The following is a 20,416-nucleotide window of genomic DNA, read 5'->3' as shown; positions in this document are numbered from 1 at the left end:
CTGCCAAAAAATCTTAGATCTATGTTTGCCGGTATGCACCATTTTTAGATGCACACACAGCACTAGAGATTCTAAAAAAATAATCGTACAAAACGACGTCAAGACTTTTGGTGTTTTAATTCAACATTAATAATAAATTCCTAATATTTAATTATAAACACAATTATTCAATTAAATTAATTCGCATAAAATGTCTCACCTACTCTTATGTAGAGTTGTGCTATTTTTTTATTCTCACTTAGTTGGCCGTTCTGCGATTTCTTTCAATAATTTCTAAGCGACTCAATGCATCATACGTAGTCCATCTTCCTGGTTAGTTGTCATTCGCTTTCCTCCAAATTTGTATGTCTCATATTCACCATTTTATGTATTTTGGACAGCGTGACGTTAACAATTAATTCGTTAGTTATAAATTGATGTTAGTCTGACTCAGTCCTTGCGAATCCAATAAACTATATTCGCTCTTTGACCTTCACTTAAATAGCGGATTTTAGTATTTTATAAATGTGAATCAGTTTGTTCCAGAGTCTTTGCGTTTTTTAAGGTGCAGGTTAAATGAGTCAAAAAATAATATGATTAGTCTACTCTATTTGTATTTAATGATTAAAGGTTTTTTTTATTTCTTAATATGTTTTTTCTATTAAAACATAAGGTTGGATCTAAAAATGTGACACTATCATTGCTAATACACCCCAAACAATAAAATTAGTGGGGTCTGTTTTTTTTGTAATGTTAATTACAAAAAAATAGTGTGCTATTTAACAGGGAATTATTTTGAGAGATACATGCATTTAAATAAATACTTTGTTGCATAAAACGAACTGTTTGTAGATTAATATAATGTAAATATTTCATTTTTTCTTCAAGTATCATTTGTATGCCTTATGGCATTTTTGCAAAAGCCGACAAGATTTTGCGAAAATTGAATATTTACGACTGAAAAGTTTTCATTTATATTGTATTGGTGAGTGCCCACACAAACTTTTATAATTATCAGTAGCGTAATTTTAATAATATGACAATTTAAAAATTGCGATTATTTGGCACTTTTTTCAATTCGCGAAAATATGCTGGCTATACGTGACAGCAGCCGCCATCCGGACGTCATCCAAACCGCGAAGCGCGTGGGCATATGAAATCCGCGACAGTGTGGGCGCTTACTCGAAGTCGTAGATCTCGGCCGACTTCAGTTGTAGCTTCGGTTCGGACAACTTGCAGAGAGTGTAGTGGAGGCATTAGATCAAGTCCAAAATACAAACTAAGCCAACGCATCTTATCAGGGATAAATAAGCAGAAGAAGAAGTTTAGACAGACGACGCATCTTGCATATTGCTTTATAGTACACTATGTTTTAAAAATGTGTTAGCTATACCTACCGATATTACTATGGAATTCAGATATAAGAGGGCTGATCAAAGTATATTCAAACCGAATTTTGGTCAATTTTTGACTTCTGAGAAGTGATAATTGTTTTTTGCGCTCTCCTATTGGTCAAAATTCAGTTTTTATGTACTTCGTCGCCATTGTGGTGTAACTGATGGACCGTTCACACTACGATGGCGACGGCACGATTTTATTACTTTTGATCCGTTTGACTTAGTCAGTCTATTTTGTTACTTGTCATCTTTCTTGCGAGTTATCCTTTGTTTATATTACGCAATTGTCTAACGGCATTAACTGCACAAGTGTATGAAGACCCTCCACAAAAATATTGATTTTAACTTGAAAAATGGGCTCGACATAAAAAGTTTTCGAATCACTGTTAGCAATTATGTATATTAAATTTGAAACGCCTATTATATCCAAAACATGGACTCTCAGAAGAAAACACAGGATCGAAAATACATGTGCGTCTTATTGAGTCATAGATTTTTTATGTATTTTCTTGATTTGTTGCGACGAAGAAGAATGATTCATAGAAACGACACATTCAAGTTGTACTCGTCCTTGTTTCTTTTAAACAAAGGGTTTCAAGGGCCCCGCAAAATTGACGATGGAGTTTTGGTGGAGCGTGAAGCCGGCTCTGTCTAGGTATTCGAATTTACAAAGATACACAAAGTCTGAGACGGCAAAACAACCCGAGAAGTTGCACAATTTTAATTTCATCGCATTTTTTAAGAGAATAAAATATCGCTACATAAATTGTTATTTCACATTTTGTGATAAAAATAATATTATTTTATTTTATTTTTTTATTTATTTATTTACGTAATTCCGCATGAGTAGAAAATTACTCATTCTGCTGTTACAATTTGTTACATTTTAAATTATAAATGAAAATGTATTATTTACATAGCTGCCCCGATACCACAGTGTTTTACTACTGTTTATATCCGTAGCTAAAGCAATAGCCTGTAAAATTTAAGCGCTAAGCTCAAGATGGCGCCGCTATAGAGCGCTGAAACAGTTACAGCTCGCGCCGCTCTGGCGCTATCGTCGTTCTATATTTAAATGTTAAAAAAAGACTCTTCGTCCGGTTCGCCGAAGAGCAAGAGAGACAGTTTGATCACTTAAACTTGACCAATCGGTGTCCGCTCTTCGCTGCTGCTCAATGTGTGTTCCGTTTTGTTCTTGTGCTGATTGCGATGCGCGTTATTAATAGTAAATGAATCACAAGAGATAATGTCCGACGGATCAGATTGTGCGTCCATCCCACCTCTTTGTGTCCACCGGAAAGACGAAGGTAACTCATCATAATCGTGATTAATTTGTCTCTCGGTTATATTAGTGATGTATTGTCACACGCGTGGAGTATAATTAACCCGCAAATGACGAGCACGCGAAAGTTGCACAATTTAATTTTAGGCCGGTCTTATTATAATAGCTGAAAGCTTGTTATACGATATCGCGTAGCCTTGAAAGTGTTCTATTTCAAATTTTGCTTCGTAAAATGAGGTGCTGCCATTAAACAAATAAAAGTGACAGGTTGGTATTCCTGTAAGTACTCCAACTTCCAAAAAAAGTTTCGTTTCAAATTTGCATCGTAAAAAGGTGTTTCAAAACACAGTTGTTGTGCCAACAAATAAGAACTATTTTGCTGGCAAACTCTTTCTTTGATTGTAATAACTATCGGTGTCACAATGTAAAATTATTGCAACGCACTAATAATTCTAGCCAAAATAATGGAAAGCATAATGTAATTCGTTTTTCACTTAGTGAAAAAAGCATGAGCAAAGAAGTGAATCGGTCATAAAATTGGTCGTGGAGAGTTCAATCGTTTTTTAACGATGCTTTTTATATATTAATAATACGCGGAAGTAACATGCTTAGTCTTCTGAATTATATGTATTCTGATGTCGTACCTAAATGACGTTTTCTAATCATGATTTTTATATTTATACATATATGAATATGTGTACAAATAATGTTTCAAAAGCATGTTTAAGAATATTAAGTACGAACTAACATTAACGCTCAACCCATTAGGTAGTTTATGAAACATCTCGAAGAATCTTATAAGTGTAACTTTCATGTTGAGTTCGCCCATGTGAAAGTTAGTACCTAGTAGGTAACTTTTTAGCATGCAACCGATATAGTGCAACTGCAATTCAGGATTGTGTTTTAACTCATCTAGACCTATTGTACCCCTCTTCTATTGGTCAAAATTCTGTTTTGATGTTCTTCTTAGAAAACGTCGCCGTTGTAGTTTAACTGATTTTGTTACTTTTGATCCGTTTGACTTGGAGTATTTAAAAAACTCTTATTGCAAACATCTTTCTGTAGTGTTCTCGTTAGTTTTAGAATAATCACAATTAATTGTGTAGTCCTTAACTAATAAACCATGCACACATTTTTCAGTGATAAGAATCTTTGAGCCATCTACAACATTAGATAGCTGTACTTTGACAAAAACTAACCGATAAAAAATAATAATTTATAAATATCATATATACATGTAGGCTAGTTTTAAATATATTTATAGTCATATTGAAATTCTATAAAATAAGTAACCTTATTAATTTATTGTGAAGTGGTCACTCCATTGGTGTTTATTTGTTAATACTAAGTATATGAAGTGCTAGAAAGGAAATTGACGCGGGTTACTTTACCCTTTTCCTTGCTTGTTTTATTTGTCTTCCTGACTCATCCAATTTGAAGTGAGTCAACACGCACCTGCTTGGAGACTAAAGACAAAGTTAGTCACTTTTTGATCGTTACCCAGACAATACAAACGCGAGTACTCTTTGTTGTTTATTTGAGATTAGATTAAATTTGACGCGAGTCATATATTTGCGGAACGTTTCTTTTGGTCGATGATTTGTAAACGCGTCTCAATGTAATGTCTCGAACGGAAATATTGAAATAACATGGCGTTCGAGAGCATAAAGCAGTCGTCGATGGCTGCTGAAACTAGATATGCGATCTCAGAGATAATTTTGGTTCGGATTATGTTCACCAGACTCCAAAATTCCTTGCGGTTCGTTCTGTTTCTTTTACGGCGAAGCTCTCTGAAACAATCTATTTTCTTTGGGGTGATTTCTCAAAGCGTCGTTCGTCCGCCTTAACCGTCGAATAGTTGCATTCTATTATTAGCACCAATACCAGTAGCAAAAAATCACTTTTTTCCGCTCTCAAAAAACATAATAATATAATACGAAATAACCAAAACAAACTATGTATATGCTATTTTAAAGAAGAATTGATACAAAAAATTCTGACTCTGACACCACTCTGTTTTACACTACTGACTCAAGGGCCAAAATAGATTTAAGGACTCGTTCCATTTAGTACATTTTAAAATTATTATTAAATTTTGTTATTTTTCCTTATTTTGTTTTATATTCAAATTTCAGTACACATGAACGGTTCTTCTTAATCCACATCATTATTTTAATATACACGTTCATTCGAATACGTTACTCGAAATCTAAATATCAGCGATCCAATATCTCAAGTAGCTCCGAGCTTTTCGGAAATCTTAAATACTTAAATCTTAATTGCTGATTTTTTTAAATTCAAATGAAAAGAGAAAGGGGCTGATCATAAGTCTGTCCATTGAATGTAAATTTCTTAAAATAGTAAATTACACACAACTTGACTCAATGACCTTTGGTTAAATAAATTAATTTTAACTCAATGGCCTAATCCTTTGGCTCAATGGTCTTATAGCTATACTTTATTTTTAAATTAAATTTTAAGGCGGTGGTTTGTAAATGTATTTTATAGACTTCCTCAATTAGTATTATGCTCAATGAAAATAGCATTCTCACATAATTGGTGACAAAAATTTGTTTCCAAACAATAATTTGCTACATTCTAAGCAATATTTTTCTTTTTTTAAGCTAGTGTGAATACACTAGATTTCTTTACTAAAATATTTTGTATACAGTGGAATCTCGACTTACGAGTTTTTCGAAATACGAGTAAATTTTTTTTAAATTTGCCTTGACATGGGAAAAAACGTATTGCGTAATCTAAACACAAACTTTATCATTAATTTAGGTAGTATGTATTTACCATTTCAATTGTATTCAATTTTCTCCATTGAAATGGATTAATGGCATTTCAATTAATTTTAATAGATTTGAAATACGAATAATTTGAATTACGAGCTCCATCGCGAAACGAATTAAACTCGTAAGTTAATTAAAGTGGAATTAAACGAATCAAACTCGTAAGGCACCACTGTGTAAGACTAGAAAGCTCCACAAAATTTTAACTTTAAATTTATTTAGTCATAGTAGTTTGTTGAGTTTATTAAGTCAAGTCAAAATATTTTTATAGGTTAATATAATAATTTTAGTATTTATAAATGTATCCAAAAAAACGGCAAACTAATGGTATTATATCATCTAATCCAAAAATAAGTGACGTACGCTTCTTGACAGATTAGATCATTTTCAACTCCTCTCCACTAAAACTCAAGAATATATTCAATAGATATTTTTTTATTCCGAAGCGAATGCTCTGATTTATAATGATGATAATCTGTAGGTGTAATTTCATATGAATATGGCGGATGTTTAAAAGCTTCTAATTCTAATTGAAATAAATTATTTTTTACATCATTTTTAATTTATGAAATTGTTACAGTAATGTTCACTAGTATAAATATAATGTATCAATCAATTGACTTACAATTTCACTGCTCAATATCCAATATGAACAAATACAGTAAAACTGTATTTGTTCACAAACAGCTGATCTGGTACGCGTATTTCCACGTGATAATAGATTAACAGAATTATGATGCTAAATCATTTGATAAAATACCAACATAATGAGAGTTCAAAACTGATTAGTTTAAAAACTTTCATTATTTCAAGTTTGTTAGTTAATTTGTTTAGGTTTGGTTTAGATTTGAACAGCAATCTTACGTTTCTCAACAGTTATATTAAAATTCCCTGACATTTTAGAACCTCATATAATTTCACTAGCTAGCAAAAATGTTTTTGGAATAAATTTACAAACAAAAATAGCTTACAGTAAGTTTATAAATGTAATATAACCATGCTGTAAAATAAATATATATTTTGTGAACTTATTCCGAAAACTTTTTGAATAATGGTAAAATACATTTTAATATCAAAGAAAATTAATGTTTTTTACTCATTTTTTTTTATCTATATGGTGTGTTACTTTTTGAGATAATGATGTCTTCAGTACTAATTATAAATGTTCATTTCTTAATCTCGACCTGTTTGAAGTCTTAGTAGTCTTTAAAAAATTTGTTCTCGTATGTACTTACTAACAAACATAACTAATATTTTTTCTGCAAACTTACGCATTTTAATAAAGTACGTACAAATAAAAACACAGAATATCAACTTCATTATACTTTTATTTTAGCACCATGTTACACTCAATTTTGATGAATTCCATTTAAATATCACTTCTTGTATAAAGTATATTTTTCACGTTCTTTGATTTCTTCAAATCGGGCTTAAAATTCAAATAATACCCCTAAATATTTATCACATATTTGCTAAACACAACTAGGAAAATTAATTAATTTACAATTTCGTAGTTGATTTTTCCACATTCCAAGCTTTAATTTAACAGTTTTTCAGACACTAATTAAAGCATCACAACCTTTCGAATTAGAGCTAGTGAAAGTAGAACGATCATTACGATAAATGTGTAAAATAAATCCGAGTCATAATCGTGTATGATTGCCTCGAGCCAAATTTTAGTTAAAAAAAAGATGTATTTAAAAGAGTAGGATTTGTTGATGATAATTTATCAAGTTTATTTTTTCTAATAGTTATACATATTTACTTTAACGTTTGCTTACAATATTGTCAAGTTCACTTCTTAAATGTTTCATAAGTTTTCTTTGTAATAGTGTTTGATGTAGAAATATTCTGACATTGATTAAATTTGTATATCAATTTCAGACGTTGTCGATGATACGCCGAGATGAGTCGCGACCCAGCCATGGAAAACAGTCCCAAGGCGAAGAAAATCGCGAAAGGCGATAAAGTGACCAATTTCAAGATAAACTCCAACAAGATGATCGAGCAGAGACCGCGATCGACTGGCTTCAAATCATTCCTCAACTGGTTCAAAAAAGTGGAGAGCCTTCAACAAAACGAATTGCAAAGCGAATCAGACTCGGACGTCGAGAGTTCGTCCTCCGAAGAAGACAGTTCCGCTTCGAGCACGGCTACTGTCGCTAGTTTCGCATTTTTGCCCGCAAACAAATATAAACCTTACGGGGATGCTGCGCAGCCAGAGAAATTCTTCTCTCCCGGTCCTTACACCGACACATACCTTAGACTAATTTTAGATAGGAACCGAAGGAGAGTCATGGAGAAGAACATCACTTTAAGAAAGAAATATAGCTTGTACACCAGCGGCACTCTTCCTATTAACATAGACGCTAATGAGAATAATATTAAAACGGTGGAAAAACATGAGGGCGAAGATATTACAACCGCTTTATACGACACGTTTAGTTTGCCGTCGTTGAGTAAGATGAGAGCGAACGAATTGGAGAGTTATAGAAGTGAAAGGAAAACGGCTAGTCTTAAGGCTCACGTTAAAGGAAAAAGAAAAGCGCCTCAACCGCCAACGACGCAAGACTTCATAAGGTCTTACAGAAAAAAGCGCAAAGCTCCACCGCCGCCTAAACAAGAAGTCAAAAAGGAAACGATCACTCCATTGCCGTCGCCCGAAATACACCACAAAAAGATGGAAAACAAATTTAGTCTGACAGAAAACCATCCCAAACTAACGAACGTCAAGAACAAAGACGTAGAGAACGCCCCGAGACCTTGGTACAAACGCGAGAGCAAGCAAAAAGTCAAGAGTCCACCGGAGAGCGATAAAAAGAAGAACAAGCACGAGTTTCCAGAAGTGAGTTTCTTCAGGTGTTCGCAACTGCTCGATAATATACGGAACATTAACGGCGAAAAGAACGAAGTCGAGCAGAAAAGCGAAAAGCGAATTTCTAGATATCTGCCGAACATCAGCGAACTGGACCGAGAAGCCGCCGAAATAATAAAGCAGCATAAGAGTAACAACGCGAAAAACGGCGAATCAAACTCGCCCATCTGGTTGAACAATAAAAATAAACCATCGGCCACCAGAGAACTCATCACCAAGTTCAACGCATTAGCAGCACCGATCGAAAAAATGCCGAATTTCCACCAATATACCAACAACAATAACAACGAAATTAGACTCACGGGCGAGTTAATCAATATGAAATCTAAAAATATCCCGAGTCAAAGCCCGAAGCTCAATGAACACGTAAAACTGTTCAAGAATGCAACTAGCGATAACGCGCCGGTGCAACAGAGCAATAATAATAAATCACCGTTGAGTAGAGCTCCACTTTCGCCGAAATTCCCACGCGAGGGAGAGATATCTCAATCGTTTAAAGCGGAAATATTTTCAGCGCTTCCTGGGCTATCTTCCACTACAGATCCTGAAACGCAAGCCAATAAACCGACAGAACAAGACCTTGAAAAGCTATCGTACATGGAAGAGAAACTCAAATTGAAAGAGATATTGAAAGAAATGAAAAACTCTCTACCCAAACGACCAAAACCGCAAAAAACTGACGCTATTAAAGAAATCAAAGAAGCTCCTCAAAAACCAATCATTCAGAGCGAACCGGTAGCTCTACAAATAATAGACGTATCAAAAAATCTCATCAAAACACCCAACGTCATCTTACACATAAAAAACGGTAATAACCTAAAGCTCGCAGATGAGTCAAAAAAGATACAATCTAACAACAATAAAGTCAGTAGTTTTGCACAAACTAATTGTGTAGTAGTACGTACAAATGAGCCGAGCACTATCAACGATGATAAAGTTAAAATTCAAAAAACTGTTCTATATTCAAATCTTGCAGAAGCTAAATCAAATCGAATCGAAAGTAAGACTAATGATGAAAACAATATCAAGAGTAACACAAATATTTTGTTGAAGAAGCTAGAACAAGCTATAGCCGATGGTGACGACGTAGCAGCTGCTAACTTAGCGAAAGACTTAGCAATGTTAAAAGTCAGTTGTTTAGTCACATGTTCGCCTAATAATAATAATAAACTAGTCAATCTTAAAAGGTACGTTATTGAAATATATTTACTGATACATTTTGATGTGTTTATTTAATTTTTTCAGAATAAATGTCTATATCGAAGATCAGTTCTCACATCAAGGACCTCTGCCTCTTCAGATTTTAGAAAATGCTACAATAGGAGAGTTAAAAGCTAAAGTTGAAAAAGAACTCAACATTCCAATGACAACACAAAGATGGATCATAGGAAAACAACTCGCCGATGACGATAACGAACTCTTATCTAAATATAATCAAAACAATTTTGAAACACAGCTGTTTTTGTATGTTATTGCTTTAGGTATGTATACGAATGGCTTTTCAAAGACTATTATAAAATTCATAACTTTCATACTTTATTTATAATAATTTTTCAGACAAGAAAACGTATTCAGTGGAGCAATCTAAATTTGAAAAACCGAAAGACGTCGATCCAAAAAATATTGAAACAAAACAAGATGTCCTACCAAAGCCGAGTACATCTAAAACAATAGAAGAAAACAATCAGCCTCCGAAGATCTTGGAACCAGAAATATCTAATTCAATCTCTAAACCTCCCATCTTGGATTTGTCTAAAAGTCCGTCCGTAATCTTCATCCCTCCAGCAAGCAGTCCAGCTTTAAAAAACGTCACCAAAAACACTTGGATATGCACCGATTGCACCCTGATTAACAGTTTGCATAGTCCTTTGTGCAGCGCTTGCGGCAAGCGTCCAGACCCCGGGGAGATTACCAAAGAAAACAACGAAAAGGTTAGCAACCCTCCAACTCATTACAAGCAACTCTTAAGTTTGGATAATCGAGACTTGGTGTTCAACGTCGAAGCCTTCGAATGTCCAATATGTTTCTTAAACTGCGAACCGCTGACGGGCGTCACGCTCAGAGATTGCATTCATTCATTTTGCAGAGAGTGTCTAGAGAACACCATTAAGCACAGCGACGAAGCCGAACTGAAATGTCCGTACAGAGACGACAATTACTCGTGCGAGAGCATCATTCAAGAGAGAGAGATACGAGCGCTGGTCGACAAGAACGTATACGAAAAACACTTGGCCAAGTCGGTGAAGCTCGCCGAGAACAAAATACAAAACACGTTCCATTGCAAAACGCCCGACTGCAAAGGCTGGTGCATATTCGACGATAACGTTAACGAATTCCAATGTCCAGCGTGCAACAAGAACAATTGCTTAACTTGTCAGGTGAGTATTTAACATAAGATTTTACCGCACTCTATCAGAATTGACAGAAATTTTTAAAAACCATTTAAATATTGCAAATATGGATTGTATTACTTTAATCAGATGGTGGCATTTTCCAAAAGAAATCTATTAGAGTGTACTCAAACATTAAATTTTAGATATTCATGGGACACTTGCACATGAACCTGATTCATGCCCTGCTGCTACTGCCATGCAGCCTTAACCATAATAATTAATTGTAATCCAATGCGTGATATTCTCTGACTCTTTAATACAAATACACGGCATTTTGGCATTTTAATTTAATCATAATGATAAATTGATTGACAATATTTTGGTCAGATTATGCACTTGTGGAGAATTAAGTACTATTATTCGGACAATAAAATTTACCACATTCATTTATAACAGGTGATCCATGAAGACAAGAACTGCAAGGAGTACCAAGAACAAATAAAAAGCAGCAACACACCGTCCAAGAGTGAAGGTCAACAAACGAAGAACATGCTGGACGAAATGGTGAAGAAGGGAGACGCTCTGGCATGTCCTTCGTGCCAAGTGATCATGATGAAGAAATGGGGCTGTGATTGGGTACGCTGCTCCATGTGCAAAACTGAAATCTGCTGGGTAACGAGAGGACCGAGATGGGGCCCGAGTGGAAAGGGAGACACATCGGCGGGGTGTCAGTGCGGCATCAACGGAAACAAGTGCCATCCGAAGTGCAACTATTGCCACTGAATAATCAATGACTGTTACACGAATGTATTTATGTTATGATAAAATGAATGTTTTAATACATGTAATTTTAATAAAATTGTCGAAATTTATAATTATGTATTTTAACTTCTCGACTACATAATCTTCATCAATCAACAAATATGTCTAATCTTACTAATACGAAATGCTTTAGCAATATCGTAAAATTCATCGATTTGAAGACGCTGAATCAGTTGCATTATTTGGCAATCAGAAAAGATATTACATGTTAAGTAATTACAGAAATAACACATTACTTCTTTAATTAATGTTAACATATTAGATACATGTATAAATAGAGGTAAAAAACGGTAAGAAATATAAAAACAAAATCCTAAAAATATAAATCACATCCTAAAAGCAGAAGCTACTTGATACAGTAAAAATATGTTATTCTAATAAATTTCAAAACAACTACTATATATATTTATTTAGTTTTTAATGGTTAAGAAAAGTATAGTCACTGCCTGTTTTATACAAATTACAATAAGAGTGTAAGTGTAATAATAAAATAAAACAACAATAAAAACATGATAGGTCAGGAATAATAATACATTTGGAAACCATTCGTTGATCGACCAAAAGAATCGCATTTTCAAATATGCACCTTTTTAAAAAGACGTCAAAGAAAACAATGGAATAATTTAAATGTGTGTAATATGTCTATTTTTGCATTTATTTAAGCATTTTATAAAATATATGTGAATTAAAAAACATTGTGAGTTTTTTACCGTGACCCTCTGGATTTGCACCTGCGGTATACAATATGTTTTGTGTTTCGGTCGAGTTAATTGTTTATAATAATATTTACAGGAAAATTACAAAACGAAATTGGTCGAGAGCGTTTATTTGTAACACAAAAATAATATTAAAATAAAAAGTTTTTTTCAATGACTAATTTTTAGACATGTGTTTTTAGCATTTTGCGATAAATGCTAAAAAACGAAATAGATGAAAAAATATATATGATGCCAATTTATATAGTCCTGCTTTTAAATAGATTCGTTGCAGAGAGTTATCCATGGGGTGAAAATTTGTCATAGTTAAAAACAATTTAACCCATTGAGTAGCGAGTTAATTTATACACATTTACTACTGGTGTACCTCAAAACAGTGAAAGATTGGGGTTAAAGGGTTAATATATAGGGAGTTATTCATAGAATATTCACTGCTCTGTCCAACAGTTAAATGACAAACCTTTTATAGTTAATAACTCTTTTATTAATAAATAAAGTAGTTCCTCTAAAATTTGAATGATTCCTTTGAATGCTTATGGATTTTTTGAGTAATGAATCATTAATGGTTTCAATTTATTCCCAGCTATAACTTCCACAAAATAGTGCAATGTGATTATTGAATGCCTTGAATCCTGGGGTACTTTTTACTTCCTTATAAATATGAACTCGCTCAGGTTATTTTTTTACTAATGCGGGGTCGCGATGAACAGGGGGGGTCCATCGCGACCCCGGCGAGTGCGGATTCGTTATATCGCTACCGATAATTTAAAAAAAATATTGAATAATTTGAATGAATGAATAAATCACTTAGTCTTTGAGATCGTTTAAAATCTCAACATGGAGGAGAAGAAGTATTTAAAGCATGCAAATGTTGGTTTGGTCGGTTTAGAAAACGATCAAACTTTCATAACCTTAAAATGTTGGTGAATTGGCTAGTGCAGACGTAGAATCAACTAAAAAATATTTAATGGAGTTCCGTGAAATTGTAGAAAGGGGATATTATTCACCAAATTTAATTTTTAGGTGGATGAGACTGGACTTTATTGGAAACGAATGCTAACACATACGTTTATTTCCATTGAGGAGAAGACTGCTTCTGGATTTAAAGCATCCAAGGACCGTCTAACTCTTCTTCTCGGTGGAAATGCATCTGGAGAATTAAAATTGAAACCTTTGTTGAACTACCAATCAGAAAATCTTCGTGCCATTATAGGTTACTCTAAAAAAAAATTATCGGTTTTTTTGGCGAAGCAACCATAAGGCTTGGATGACACAAAATCTATTTATGGACTTGACTATTGAAGAGCTGCAGAAAATGGACTGCCATACGCCCATAGAAAATGACGTCCCCGAACCTGTTCCCGTAAGAAATTTAAATGTTAAAACCATCGCAAAGGCCCTTTTTCTTCACAATCAATGCATGGAATTGTTAAAAAAGAATGACGAAAATTACGAGCGGGTGAGTGCTGTTAAACGTGGCCGTAATGCACTACTTGCCAGTTATCGTCAAATTTTGCACAATAAGCGTGGAGACCAAACAAGGGAATCTAGATTCCTTTTTGCAACGTGGACCAAATGAATAAATTATTAATTATTTAATATATGCCTTTTTGTTATTATTAATGTTTATTTAACAAATAGTGTTTTTCGAGTTTTACAATGCTTTTTTTCAAAAATCTCCCGTTGATCGCGAAATTTCGCTTAACGCGATCATGTCCAGAACCTATCCCCCGCGTTGAACGGGAGTTTACTGTATAGACATTTCACCAAAAACATATTTTGTTGATTTAAACTATGTTTAATTAGCTAATAAATATGGATAAATAAATTGAAAAAGAAAACGCATTGTAAATAAAACATATTTATTTACTTATTAAATACAATGATTACGTAAAACTAAAAATAAACGAGAAATATTATATAGTATTGACGTCTAATTTATTTTGCAATCAAGAATTATCACAAACTTCGTAAATGTTAAATCGTCCTTATATTAATTAATCGTATTGTACCAAATTCGCCGCACAGCACAAACCTCTGAACAATTATATTTAAACACAATCGATCAATCATCCAGGGAAACCTTAAAAAAAAAACATTAAAATTAAAATACAATATTTTTAATTTAATTGACATAAATACTAAACAGATGTAGTGGTACCTCCTCTCATCATTCCCGGTGGTGGACCTCTCATCACAGAACCGCCCATGTTGGGTGCACCGCGACCAAGTCCTCCCATGCCTGGGGGCATCCCCATCATTCCGGGAGGCGGACCTCCCATCATTCCTGGACCCATTCCACGCATCTGAGGCGGAGCGGCTAATTGTCCTCGGCCGGCTGGAGTCATATGCTGTTGGGAAGGTCCGCCCACTCCTCTAACCGGTCCTTGAAGACCAGCAGGTACTCCACTGACGTTGGCGGGCATTCCGCGTCCGGTGGCCCTTCCGATACCGGGACCAGGAGTCGCACCAGGTAATGGCACTCTAGGTAAGCCTTCCTCCGGAGGCGGAAGTCCTTCTATAGACATAGTCACGATATTCTCTCCTCTCAATAATATAAAACCTAAAGTACGCTTCTCTTCTCGTTCGGGTCCTTTATTTTTCGGTTTAATCTTTCTGAACTCTTCACAATCTCCCAATATCATATTCATATGCCTATCGAACGCTTTAAACGTACCGATGAACGTTCTAGTATCTTGTAAAACTATTCGCACTCGATAGTTAATGTGCTGAAGCATTTTATTATTTTTGCCGATCGTCTGAAACAAAAAAAATAAATTCAATACAACAAATCACTAATGAACATAGTACGACATAACCTATAAACTTTAATATATACAAAAGTCGATATACCATGGCGATAGACAAAAACAAACAATACAATATCAATGGTTTTTTAATGTAATTTAGTGTAAGCTAAAAGGGTTGTTTAAATAAATAAAATAAACATTTAATAATCGCGAATATAAATTGCCTCCACCGGCCGGTAAAAGTTTCAAACATCAATCGTATCGACTACAAGCGACGAAATGGCAAAATATTTAAATATGATTTAATAATAAAGCTTAAATATTAATATTTCATATTTTTACTGATCGGATTACCATTTTATAGCCGGCTATGAACGGATTTGCAGAAAAATTTCGCCCAAGCGGCGGTTGTTTTGACAGATACGCGAAACTTTACACCGCACAGTTGGTAGCACTGTTGGCCCTAACGCGTTAGGAATCTACCATTATTTAACACACAATTACAAATAAACCCAAAAATAATAAAATATAGAAAATTATGGATAATAAAATATTTATTAATGAAGCAGTCTGCATAATTAACATAATTAATAACTCTCACGCGGGCAATATTTCTAGTAAAAAATACAAAATATTGACGATTTAATGCTAAATGCTAGGGCGGCTTCCATAAATTATATTACTAGTTTTTCGTAAAATTTAAGCCCACCTACCCTATGTCACAAGGTTATCATCACAGAATCAAAATTATTTTGATTTACAAAGGCATAAGGAAGATATGTATTTGTGTAAAAGCGACGTTGCTGAATAATTTCTTCCACAAATTCTATATAATAATAATAATAGAAGTTGTACTGGATATTCACGAACATATATTCTAAATAAATCACACGCTGACATAGATACATTATTTTTATGTTTTAGGATAATTGCTTTATTAAAAATTTCAATTAATAAAAATACATTAGATTTTTTTATGAACAAATTAAAATTTGTGATGTCATATTTTTAAAAGACCCTTCCCCTGAATTAAGGATATAATGTAAGGAAGCCGCTTAGCAACTTAAGATATCATTTTAGTCTTTATTTTATAAAATTTCCTTCCTCTTCATGCGTTTCCTGTACTTTTGTTAAATCTTTCGCAAGCTGATTAGGGTGGTTTGTTAATCTTTCTTTATATATTATGTTTATCTTGTAGATCTCTTCTTTCACCATTGCCATATTCGGGTTCAGGTGGATGTATGAATTTGGAACAAACCATGGGGCATCCAATATCATCCTTAGTTTCATGTTCAGCAAAAGCTGTAACTTTCTCTTTATTGTTTCTTGCCCATATCCATGTTCCAGTTTTATTGGGGGTATATGCATTTGTGGCTGTTTGGACACAATTCAAATATGTTAATAAAAAATTGAATCTTAGGATATTCCAGTATCGAGAAATATTTTTAATGTATATATTTTTTAAAGATAGACGTTGACTTTCACTAATCTTTCGAATCCCCATTATGACAAACTTCCCGAGATGGTCCAAGTCATAGATTTACAATATGAAAGCTAGCATTTCTCTGAGGAAAGAAAATAAAACATTTTATTTAAATAAATATGAATCTGAGTATTTGAGTAAGAGTACTTTCCGAACTTCACTTCTCCGGAACCCGCTCGTACGTTACGTTTTCACACACTGCTCATCTTTGCAATATTAAACTTTTGTATTTGCTTCGAATAAACTTTGGTGGTAATTAAATACAGATCGGGCCGCTGCAGTATTATTTTATTGAAAATTATATAGTTAGCATGTTATTTAAATACATATAAATGAATGGTGAACGAAGCAACACCAGCCGTCGTCTTCTATTGAGGTGCACCAAAAGAATGTACTGTCCTCCACCACCGTCACGTCAGTGTTTCCTGCCGCCTAGTTTTGGACATAATAATAATAATATCTTATATATAATTGTTCTAAGCCGTCGCCTCCAAACGCACACGCTTTAAAATGAAACATTATATGCTCAATATTCTACTCTGTAAGTCGTATAGCTTTGTATGAACGGTGTACATTAATACACGTAAACGAAGGAAATATATTTAATTATAATAATAAATAATAATAAAAATAAAAATTGAATTTGTTTCATTGCTTTCCGAGGCATCGGTAATGCATTCTGTCGTTTCGACCAATGAAAAATAAGCATTCAAATATAAAACAAGATGGCTGACAGTAACATGACAACAGTTGTAAATAATTATTATTTATAAATAAAATTTTGCTACGCGACAATAATTTTCATTAATTCGTTATGTGCATTGTTGTATTTGACTGAATATAAATAATCGGATTGCAAATTAACTAGGTGTGTTATAAGTATGAAAATGAAATATATACATAATGTGTTGAGGATTAGAAGAACACATTGATTAAATTAGTTAAACAATCATAAAACAAACTCCGTGATGAAATCCTCAAATTTTCCTCCGAGGCCGAAAAGTGAGTTTTTCCTTTTATAATACATAAACATTATCATTGCTTCCGATTTAATGCAGAATGCGTTGATTAAATTAGATAAACAAACATAAAACAATCTTCGTAATGAAATTAAGTCAATTAATTCGTAAGAATATAATATTATTTCTTTAACAAATCATTTATAAATTTATTTTTCAACAATTGCTTTTTATTTTGAAAATATCGTATACTATTCAATTAATTATTTTGCCAAATTGCTCAACTCCTGAAAAACTGCGTAAAGGGTAATTTTCTCCCTTTAGAAAAATACGAAATCCACAATTACTCTCATAGAATTGTGTTTTTTTACACTTATACTTATCATACTTATCTCAGAGTTAATTAGCAATATAAAATTAGTACTTTGAGCTACACAATTTAATATTGATAATAACGCTTAGTATTTGTCCAAAATTATGCTATTGACATGTTTCACCAATCGTACAGAACGCAAATTGACAATAATTTGTTAAAATGACAAGCGCTCCGCATAACGAAACCGAGCATCTTTACGGGGCCGGCCCGAGGAGCAGGCTACACAGACGGTTGCCTGGGGCGCCAACTTCGGGGGGCAGCAAAAATGAAAATAAATACATAACGTTTCTTTTAAAAATGAATACAATGTCGCTTAAAAAATGAGATATGTTGACGAGCGTATACACGACCACGTCAATCAAAACATTCAAGTGGGCCACTTGTGACCCGCTGGACCCGATTGGCCATGGCTGTTTTAGTGCAACTCAAAGTTTTGAAAACAATTTCAGATGTTTGAAAATATTGCGTAACGATTACGAGTATTGGACCGCAAGCTTGGCGTGCCGCAGGTTGAGTATCGCTGGACTAACGTGTCTCCGAGGAATAGCTGTGACAGCTTCTATTCTTGTGCTCCAGCGTGTTTGCAAATCGCGTGATATTTTTTTAAAATTATTTCTAGCGAATAGTAGCACGAGAAATACGCGTTTATGCTTTCAACTGTTCTGAAAAAACTGACAACTACCGGATCTTGCTTGGGTGAGTGTGTTTCAGCCAAATTTAAACTATGCTTATCACAGTTTATAAATAATGCCTGGCAAAATCAAATATATTGTTTGAATATGGATTATTACTAACTTCTTTTCAGTGCCTCCCCTCATTCTTATATTAGGGGGGGGGAGCATATGCGTCCGGGTGCATATGCTCCCTCCTAAGCTACGGCCCTGCATCTATTGCTTGTAAATTATAATCTAATCCGGTTGTTAATACTTACATTAATTGACTTATCCAATTGGTACTGATTTACCCGGTTATAACGCCTGTTAGGTTACAACCAAGGATTAAAAAAATATTTATTGGTATTTCATGTTTTTGACAGATCAAAGAATATGGGCAAATGACTATATATTATATAATAAAATGAATTGGGAAATAATTTAAACTAATCCTTTAACTTTTTTTCCTTCTAGTGCGCAAGTATGTATTATTGAAAATGTATTAATAGCAATGTGTATTATTTTTATTGTAGATGAAAATATATAATATTATATTATATAATAAAAATATTACGGTCCGATGATCAGAAAAGGTTTAGTACCCCTGTAATACGGTTTCACTCGCGTTGTTTATATATCTAGCTAGTATCGCAGACCTTTCCACTAAGTCAGGGGATTCTAACCAGGTGTGCGAGGTAGCATTCTAGGGGGTGCGAGATAATATTTTCATTTTTTTTTGTCTAAAATAAATTAAATAATTGCTTAAGAATTATTTAATTGCTGACAACTCATTGCATTGGTGAAGTATGTCTAATGTCCATAATGGTGCCAATGGAAGATTTCCTGTTCTGAAGACATGAAAACAACCATAAAAGGAGAAGACGTATTCCAATATGTGAAGGACTTATTTACGAAGTATGACTTGGATATCCAAATTATTGGTTGTGTGTGTACTGATGGTGCCCCTGCTATTTCTCAGCATGCTCTGTCATCAAAATCATTATCTCCAAAGATGAAAAAAGTCCTTGACACTTCAGTGAAGACCATCAACTGGATTAGGGGTCGCGCTCTGAACCATCGCTTCTCTCAGTTGTTCCGTGAAGAATTTCGTCATTCGGATTTGGTTTTTCATACGTAAGTTACCTGGCTGACACGTGGAAATGCTTTAACGCACATTTTTAAACTGCGAGAAGAAGTCAAAGCATTTCTAAAGCGGCTTCTACACGTGCAGTTTTTAAGTATTGCCTGGACGGTAGTTTGCGCAAACTATACGAAACAGTTTGTCACGATGCTGGCAAGCAAGCACAACCCTCAAATCCTCGACATCGATCCACTTTTCAGTCATGTTGCATAGTGACGAAGTTCATTTGTTTCAAGTTTTTTTTATTGTTTGTTGATAAGAAAAAGTGTTAATAATAAAAGTCGACAGTTAAAGTGGTGTAAAACTTGGTTGCTGAGAATAAACGTGCACCTAAATTTAATGAAGGATTTGCTAGAAGATCCTAATGATTGGAGGAATTATATGAGATGGACAAAACCGCCTACAGTGAACTACTACCATTGGTGACACCAGCAATTAACCGATAAAATACTGTGATGAGTGAAGCTATATCACCTCGTGAGAGATTGAGTTGCACGTTAAAATTGTTAGATACTGGAAGGTCATACAAAGACTTTAGAGTTTCAACTGCTATTTCTCTTCAATCTGATATGCTAATCATTTGATTATATGCGTCGTTTTTCTTATTACGGACCGAATACTCCTTACTTTTGACCTTCCATAATACCAGTAACGATTCATAGAGCTCGATGAATTTCGTTAAAAATGATTAAGAATAGGACCGTACGTCGGACATGATAATAATACGATAAGAACTAACACGTCACACAACTGAGCGGCAAACAGACTCAAGACTGAAGACGCGATTCGAACCACTTCCACACGCACGAACAATACTGTTCAGGACTGGTTTGTGCAAACCAAATCTTTGACATT

At 34.0% G+C, this 20,416-nt stretch overlaps 2 protein-coding genes across 5 annotated transcripts; one reads left to right on the top strand and one right to left on the bottom strand.

Annotated features, from left to right (window-relative positions):
• The first annotated feature begins 2,471 nt into the window (after positions 1-2,471).
• Positions 2,472-11,533, top strand: LOC148236763 (uncharacterized). Of its 4 annotated transcripts, none has more exons than XR_015809181.1 (6): positions 2,472-2,683; positions 7,338-9,515; positions 9,574-9,809; positions 9,886-10,259; positions 10,415-10,706; positions 11,118-11,533. XR_015809181.1 is itself a non-coding variant. In XM_088183536.1 (5 exons), exons 2-5 carry the CDS (start codon positions 7,360-7,362, stop codon positions 11,442-11,444), a joined length of 3,540 nt encoding a protein of 1,179 aa, XP_088039662.1. In that variant the 5' UTR covers positions 2,472-2,683; positions 7,338-7,359; the 3' UTR covers positions 11,445-11,533. The 4 variants fall into 4 exon arrangements, 2 of the variants coding, with proteins under 2 accessions (XP_088039662.1, XP_088039664.1); XR_015809182.1 differs by lacking the exon at positions 2,472-2,683 and adding an exon at positions 4,139-4,417; XM_088183536.1 differs by having other exon boundaries at positions 9,886-10,706.
• Positions 11,534-14,047: 2,514 nt separating this feature from the next.
• Positions 14,048-15,373, bottom strand: SmB (small ribonucleoprotein particle protein SmB). The gene is made up of 3 exons (XM_088182254.1): positions 15,304-15,373; positions 14,361-14,958; positions 14,048-14,282 (listed from the first exon to the last, which is right to left on the bottom strand). The coding sequence occupies exons 1-3, from the start codon at positions 15,304-15,306 to the stop codon at positions 14,269-14,271; spliced, it is 615 nt and encodes a 204-aa protein (XP_088038380.1). The 5' UTR covers positions 15,307-15,373; the 3' UTR covers positions 14,048-14,268.
• Between the last annotated feature and the right edge of the window lie 5,043 nt (positions 15,374-20,416).

Source organism: Plectrocnemia conspersa, unplaced genomic scaffold, assembly GCF_051122295.1.
Source record: "Plectrocnemia conspersa isolate PC_06_02 unplaced genomic scaffold, ASM5112229v1 ptg000003l, whole genome shotgun sequence".
In the NCBI taxonomy this organism is placed as follows: Eukaryota; Metazoa; Arthropoda; class Insecta; order Trichoptera; family Polycentropodidae; genus Plectrocnemia; species Plectrocnemia conspersa.
The sequence above is the reverse complement of the archived record's forward strand: the minus strand, read 5'-3'. Positions and strand labels throughout refer to the sequence as shown.

Excerpts from the sequence above, each read along its gene's own strand:
- LOC148236763 (XM_088183536.1), top strand. The coding sequence starts at position 7,360 with ATGAGTCGCGACCCAGCCATGGAAAACAGTCCCAAGGCGAAGAAAATC. Across the intron at positions 9,516-9,573 it reads AAACTAGTCAATCTTAAAAG|AATAAATGTCTATATCGAAG; the intron begins GTACGTTATTGA and ends TAATTTTTTCAG. Across the intron at positions 9,810-9,885 it reads TTTGTATGTTATTGCTTTAG|ACAAGAAAACGTATTCAGTG; the intron begins GTATGTATACGA and ends ATAATTTTTCAG.